Source organism: Onychomys torridus, chromosome 20, assembly GCF_903995425.1.
Source record: "Onychomys torridus chromosome 20, mOncTor1.1, whole genome shotgun sequence".
Classification (NCBI taxonomy): domain Eukaryota; kingdom Metazoa; phylum Chordata; class Mammalia; order Rodentia; family Cricetidae; genus Onychomys; species Onychomys torridus.
The window spans coordinates 46,761,980-46,769,858 of record NC_050462.1 but is presented as its reverse complement, the minus strand read 5'-3'; the positions used below and the strand labels follow the sequence as shown (position 1 = coordinate 46,769,858).

Sequence of the window (7,879 nt, the reverse complement as noted above, 5' to 3'; positions counted from 1 at the left end):
TGGGGCAAGTATCCCTGAGATAAGTAGGCTCTATTCTCCCATCAACCCCTCAAAGCTTTTAGGTACATTAGCCTAGGGATCTGGAAATAAAATCTCCTCTTCCACCCACCTCCCTGAATCCATCCTCCCAATCCCCGAAATGCCTTGCCTCCCCCTTTCTGTCTGTCTGCTTCCTGAGGGGAGTGAATCCCCTCTCCCCTGATCCTTCAAATATCAAGATCCAGACACTTGACTAGAAGCAGGGTAAAAGCCAGAGACTTAAGGTCTTGGATTCTCTGTGACCACCAAACTGGGCTGGAGAGGGACATAACATGTCGACACCTCTTTTTCCTTCCCTAGCTTTTGCGTCCCCAAACTCAGACACAGCCACATGCATCCACATTCATATGAACAGTCACACACACACGGCGAAGGGAGCTGGGGTGGGGAGGAAGGGAAGTTTGCACCAACCAGATCGTGAATGCAACTTGAAAGATTTCACACAGCAAAAGAAAAAAATGGAAAACACACATAAGTTAAAAAATAAAGAAGTACATGCCCCTCCCCACAGTCTCTTTCTCCATTCAAGGGCTGGCTTGGCCCCTCCTTGAAACCCAGAAGCATCCCACTCCTCTCTCCAGTTGGGTTTTTCACAGGGCCTGAGTCTTCAGTTCTACAGGTTCCCCTGTGCCCTCGGGCTGTCCATTGGAGTCACTGGGTCTGGCTCCCTTGAGGATAGACAGTCTCTCAGAAACACTCTTGAGCCGGGGGAAGAGTAGAAAGTCATAGAGGAGGCTGCCCAGGCCCCCTCCGATGATCGGGCCCACCCAGTACACCTGTGGGAAGAGAGAAGGTATGCTCAGGCTTCGGGACTCCCTGCCCTTGTCCCACACAGTTGGCATTGGTGAGTAGAAGTCAACGCAGGTTTTTGTCGGTGCTGCTGTGTGTGTGTGTGGACACACGCATGCTGAACACACGCTCTTGCACTGTACAAAGCAGCCAACCCACTTGGCTGGTTGGTTTTAACATTCTAGACTCCACGGGGCTGGAGAGATGGCTCAGTGGTTGGTTAAGAGCACCTGCTGCCCTTGCGCAGGATGAAAGGCCAATTCCCAGCACCCACATGGCAGCTCACTACCATCTGTAACTCCAGTTCCCAGGGGTCTGAATGCTCCTTTTGGCCTCCGGGGGCACCAGGCAGGCATGTAGCACACAGACATACATGCAAAATACCTATATACATTAAAAAATAAAATACAGCTTGGCATGGTGGTGCTCACCTTTAACATCAGCACTAAGGAGTCAAAGGCAAGTGGATCTATGAGAGTTCAAGGCCAGCGTAGTGTACATAGCAAGTTCCAGGCAGTCAAGGTTACATAGTGAGATCTGTATGTCTCAAACAACAACAACAAAATAATAATAATAAAACAAAAAATAAATAAAATAATATTGTTTCTAAAAATATCTAGACTTGCTGGGCAGTGGTGGCATATGCCTCTGGGAGACAGAGACAGGTGGATCTCTGTGAGTTCAAGGCCAGCCTGATCTACAGAGTTCTAGGACAGGCTCCAAAGCTACAGAGAAATCCTGTCTTGAAAAACAAAACAAAACTATCTAGACTCTACTGTCTGTACACCAAAACCTGTCATTTCCTTCTGATTTACTAACCATTTATTTCCTTTCTCTCTCTCTTTTTTTTTTTTTCTAGTTTTTCAAGAGACAGGGTTTCTCTGTGTAACAGCTCTGGATGTCCTGGAACTTGCTGTGTAGACCAGGCTGGCCTCCACTTGCCTCTGCCTGGGATTAAAGGCATGCACTACCACCGCCTGGTCATTTTTCTCTTCTTATTTGTCTGTTTTACCTATACTTCCTTAGCATACATATGTTCTATTTGTTGTTATTTTCAACTAGCTTATATACTTCTTAGAAAAATGTAAATGTGGTAAAATGCACTTTATAACATAAAACTGATCTTATTAAGTATTGTCTGTTTTTTGTTTGCTTGTTTGTTGCCGAATACAGGATCTCATTGACCTCAAGATGACCTCAAACTGGCTATGTAACTGAAAATGACCTTGAACTCCTAATCCTCTGGTCCTCCCAAGTGCTGGGATGACACACATGTACCACTATCCAGGTTTATTCTGTGATGGGGAGTGAACTTGGCTTTGTGCTTGTCAGACGAGTGTTGTGCCCACTGAGGAACATTCCCAGAACTGTGTTTTGTTTGTTTTTGTTTTTTGAGACAGAATTTCTCTGTGTAGCTCTGGCTGTCCTGGAACTTGCTCTGTAAATGAGGGTGACCTCAAACTCAGAGATGCGCTTGCCTGTGCCCCTGAGTGCTGAGATTAACGGTGCACACTCCAGGCTCTGCAGAACTGCATAGTTTTGAGTCAGGGTCTCACTCCGTAACCCAAGCTGGTGTCAGAGCCACTCTGTAACCCAAGCTGGTGTCTAAGTCACCGTGTAACCCAAGCTGGTGTCTAAGTCACCGTGTAACCCAGGCTGGTGTCTAAGTCACCGTGTAACCCAGCCTTCCCTCAAACCCAAGGCAATTCTCCCAGGTTGTCCTACTAAGTGCTGTGACTAGCGCAAGCCGAAATGCCTGCTTGTTTACATCATTTTTAAGAGTATGGCAAGGGGTTGGGGATTTAGCTCAGTGGTAGAGCTAAGGCCCTGGGTTCGATCCTCAGCTCCCCCCCCCAAAAAAAAAAGAAAGAAAAGAAAAAAAAAAACAAAAGAATGTGGCTCGATAGTGTTAAATATTTCCACATTGTCGTGTAACTCATCTCCAGGATTTTTTGAGTTTTTAAAATATAAGACGATATAGCCATTAAACTGCCTATCTGACTCCATTCCAGCTCCTGACAGCTGCCCTTTGACTTCCTGTTTCTAGAGTTCCTGTTTTCTTTTTCTTTCCTTCTTTCTCTGCACTCGCTCCCATTCCTCCATCCCCTTCTCCGCCTCTCTTTGGTGTCGTGTATAGCACAGGCTGGACCTGAACTGCTGTGTAGCCTAGGATGACCTTGGACTCCTGATCCTCTCGCTCCCACCCCCCAAGTGCTGGAAATGTGGGTTTGTACCGCCGCGTTGGTTTATTTGAATGAATATGAATATTCTGCCTCGTGCAAACAGAACTGTGTAAGGATTATCTTTTGGTGACAGGCAGTTTCACTTAGTATATGTCCTTGAGGTTTATGTACACATAGGCCACGTGTGATTTCTCCACTCATCTAGCAGGGGGAATTAGGGTTGCTTCTCCCTTTTGCTGTTGTAACTAATGCTGCTATGGAAATCTTGGCTGTACATCTTGGTAGATTCTTTTGAACTGTTTTCATGCTTATCTTGCATGTGCCCAAAGGAACAAAAGCATTACTATTATTTGTTGAAGATTACTCCATGCCAGAATCTGTGCCAGTTGGTTTATACAGATAACTGTCACATTTATATAATTATATAAATTATAATTTTATATATATATATATATATGTGTGTGTGTTACTCTGTAATTGATGAACAGAAGTAAAGAATGAGTGATTAGTCAGACTCAAATATGAGACTAATAAAGTAGAACTAAGGTGCTGCTGGCCCATGGGCAGGCATACACTCTGACTTCTGGAACCAGACATTTTTGTCTTAAATGTAGTTGACTATCCAATTGCTTCTAGCTCTCACATCCAGTGGGTACTCAGTTAAAAAGCTCCCCACCCCCTGCCATCAAGAGAAGGCCAGTGGGAGCAAGAGCCTCCCGTCTGTTTGCTTCAGAAACGAGGTCTTGCTGTGGCGTCCATGCTAGCTCCAACTTTCTGGGCTCAAATATTCCTCCTGCATCAGCCTCCCAAACGCCGGAACTACGGGCACTACAGGTATCACTACCAGCTGGAGCTTCTCTTTTTGACAAAATAATGCAATGTGCACATGCAAGTGTGCCAAGGCCTGTGACAGCCTCCTGAGCTGTATGCTGGCAGAGCAGCCAATACACCCTGATGGAAGGCAACCTGCAGGCCAGCCCGCCAAAAGTGCTCTAGCTCTTCTTACCCTGTACACTTACTTACCCAGTGGTTGCTGAAGTTCCGGGTGAGGATGGCCGGAGCAAACGAGCGGGCAGGATTCATCCCTGCACCAGTGTAATACATCTGCAAAAGACAGAGATGCTGAGATTTTCCCACCCCGACCTTCCAGCTTCTCCCCCGACAGCCCACACTGCCAGTGAGAGCTGGTGGTATCTTGTCTCCAGCCAGCAGCAGCTGGGGCAGGACCAGCTGCATAACTCTCCACAGTGGAGAGTGGCACTGATAGTCTATCTGGGGACAGACCTATGGACCCAGAAGAACAACCCAATTCTACCCATGATGTGTGCATTTCCACCCTGAAGTCAAGAAAGATTAGAGTAGTTAAAAGGAAGTTGATCCCTTTGTGCCAATTGATAATGAAAAGGGTGGATAATACCTGTGATTTAAAGGTGGAGTTGGGAAGAAAGGACCCTTATGGGTTGGTAATGCTTTGGGGGATCCCTAGAATCCTGAGTAAGAAGTTTCCCACCTCTTCTGCTTACCCCAAAGAGGTGCCCCAGGGTGAGGGAGAAGCCAACAGCCAAAGCCACAGAGCCCATGCGGCCATTCCGCCTCTCGTCATACGTGGCAAAGATGCAGAGCACGAACTGGAGAGTCAGGAAGATCTCCACAGTGGTGGCCTGGCCCACGCTGACCCCAGCATGCAGCTGGTCACAGGGGGAGAAAGGGAGGCCACTGTTAGCACTGCCACGCTGTTACCATCTCAAGCAGGCATCCTCTTATAGTCCAGCTCCCAGGACAGGAAGGGTATGTAACCCTCTAGCCCAGGTATTTCTATCTTAGTCTTTCCTGACAGTCTTGGTTACTGTTTGGAAATGCTTGTCTTACTCACATGGGCGAGGACACTGAGGTTCTATAAAGTAAAACAAATCTCCTTCAGAACTTGAAAGGAGGGCTGGAGAGATGGCTCAGAGGTTAAGAGCACTGGCTGCTCTTCCAGAGGTCCTGAGTTCAAGTCCCAGCAACCACATGGTGGCACACAACCATCTATAATGGGGTCTGGTGACCTCTTCTGGCATTCAGGCAGAATACTGTGTACATAATGAATGAAGAAAGAAAGAGAGAGAGAGAGAGAGAGAGAGAGAGAGAGAGAGAGAAAGGAAGGAAGGAAAGAAGGAAAGAACTTGGGATGAAGCTCATTTGGTATTACTTGCTTCGAATGCATGAGGCCTGGGGTTCTATTCCCAGCACCAAACAGAATGGATGTGTTTGGGCGTGCCTATAATCTTAGCACTTGGAGGGTAGAGGCAGGAGGAGTATCTCTGGCTACATAGGAAGGCCGGGACTAGATCCCCCTGCTCAATGACAGCAAAAGAACCTAAACAGAGTTGGAAGGAAAGCTGAGATCTGAACTCAACCTTCATGGAGGGCTCTATGCTTTCCTTTCCCCTCCAAAGCTCACACACACACACACACACACACACACACACACACACACGCACACACGCACACACACACACACACACACACACACACACACACACACACCCTCTATGTACATACATGAGCAAGCACTAGAGCAACAGTAAAGACACCATGTTCCCCCCACCGCCCCTTAGCCAACCCTTACCGTGTTGAGTGCTAGGTTCCCTCGGACAGCCGGCGGGGTGACACTGTACAGCACGGCTGCTCCAGCCACAGCTCCCAGAAGCTGAGCTGCCATATAGCAGAAGGCGCGGAGCAAGGACATCTGGGAGCCCACCAGGAAGGCAAAAGTGACTGCAGGATTGACATGGGCTCCGCTGATGTGACCCACCGTCTGCACCAACGTAGCCAGGGCCAGGCCAAAGGCCAAAGCCACCTGCAGGACATGAAGGGGTCCCGGGGCCCAACGCAGTGAGGCTCCCAGCCCAAAGAAAACATAGAACAGCGTGGCAAAGAACTCAGCAAATATGGCCCTCCAAAAGGAGGCAGACCGAAGTTCCCACATGGCAGTGGGGGGTGGGCACAGTGCCTGGGTCCCTAATAACCCCCTGAACTCGCCTGGGTGGACAGTCCCCTTTATAGAGGACTCTTAATCCCTGGGAGGGGCAGGCTGAGGTAACTGGCTCTGCCTCTTAACCCTTTCACAGCTGTGGATGTCTGAATTCAGTCCCAAACATCGGATGGAGAGGCTGGATTTTCCCTCCTCATCTGGGGGATGAGCCAGGGGGCCAGGAGTATGGGGTTCACGGATGGAGAACTGGAACACTCAGTCTGTCTATGTCAAAGTTGGGGTTCATGGTCCTGATTGACATCTGGCTTACAACATTCCTCAAATTTCTTGGAACTCAGGTTGAGATCACTTTGCTGGCATATGGGCTAGGCTCACTCCTGGGGGGGTGGGGGGTGTCTCAGGCTCCTCTGACTCTATCAGGGTTAAGGTGGGGGGGGGGATGGGGATAAGGAGTGGGGTACATCAGGGAAATTGAATAACTGAAGAGAATTCTTTAGTTCCCTAGGATTAGAGGGCCTTCTCCTATTGGCTGGTTTGGACTGGAATCTGTGGACCCTGCAGCTCTGGAACAGAATAGTTCTGCTGTGTCTGGCTTTCTCGAGCCCTGGGTTCCCTACCCCCAACCCATGCCAGCACCTCCCTCTCCAAACCCTCAGCCTGCCCTTTTAAACCGGAGAGAGAGAGAGCAAGAGGAAGCGTAAGCTGAAAGTGGGGTTGGGGGTCCGAGGAGGAAAGAGGTCAGTTGTGTTTCTGTCCTGTAATATCCAGTTCGAGGTTGGATGGGAAAATGTTACAGTGTCTGTGGGTGGAAGGATTCTAACCCAGCAGGAGATGCTGAGGTCACAGGCACTCAGAGGGACTGGCTCAGGAGAAACAACACCCTCTGACTCTTGAATGTTCCAGGAGCACCTCAAGTCTCCTGACTTCATGCCCTGTAAGGTATGTTACATCTCATCCAGTGATGTCCCTAGATTCCGGTCACCTCGGTCAACCCCGGGAAACAGAGGGTTTGTGCTGCTTCCAGAAGGCATCCTCAGACAGGAGCGAGGGTAAACACATCAAGGATAAGAGCAGAGACCGCAGTAGCACATGTCGGGCAGGGGTGGGAGAGAACACAAAATGAAAGAAATAGCTACAAGTACTGGCAAGAGTGTAAGTTAAGACCCTTTGATACATAGTACAACGGGCGCTGCATGAAAAAACAAACAAATACGAGTTTTCTGACCCGAGAACTGCACTTATATATCCAAGAGAAACTCTTCTACAGACACACCAGCAGATATGTACAAGAGCAGCTGTTCACAGCTGCAAAAAAGCAAAAGCAACCCAGACACTCGCCAGCCAGCGGGAGAGTGAACTGACAAGCGGTGATGTAGTAGCTAGTGATAGGATTATTATTCAAACGTCAACAGGAGTTAATGGTCAGTGGCACTCAATAATAAGAATAAATCTTAGCAACAAAATCGTTTCCAAAAGTTCCAGGGGGTTGTCCATCTGCAGGTATGACGGATGGTACATGCCTATAATCCCAGAACCATGGAAGTTAAGGCACGAGGAACTCACCTCAAGCATCTGTGCCAGGCTCACCCCCACCCATGCTCAAAGCCAGGGTCAGTCACATGGGATGAGAGACTTGTGCCTGGCATGGAGCTCCTACTGGGGCCATGTGGCCTCAAGGATTCCCTCTACCGAGAGTAGACTGACAGTGCCCAAGCCTTAAGCAGCAGGATCGAGGCAACCTGACTACATAACAAGCACCAGGCTAGCCAGGGCTCTACTGGAAGATGGTCTCAATCGATATCTCCATCTATCTCTAGAGAGAGATAAACAGATAGGGGCTGGAGAGATGGCTCAGAGGTTAGGAGCATCTGTTGTCTTAAAGAGGATGGAG

General features: G+C 48.6%; 1 protein-coding gene across 1 annotated transcript; it reads right to left on the bottom strand.

The window, feature by feature from the left end:
* Positions 1-257: 257 nt before the first annotated feature.
* Positions 258-6,003, bottom strand: LOC118571199 (major intrinsic protein of lens fiber). The gene is made up of 4 exons (XM_036170152.1): positions 5,623-6,003; positions 4,535-4,699; positions 4,035-4,115; positions 258-815 (listed from the first exon to the last, which is right to left on the bottom strand). Exons 1-4 carry the CDS (start codon positions 5,980-5,982, stop codon positions 630-632), a joined length of 792 nt encoding a protein of 263 aa, XP_036026045.1. The 5' UTR covers positions 5,983-6,003; the 3' UTR covers positions 258-629.
* Between the last annotated feature and the right edge of the window lie 1,876 nt (positions 6,004-7,879).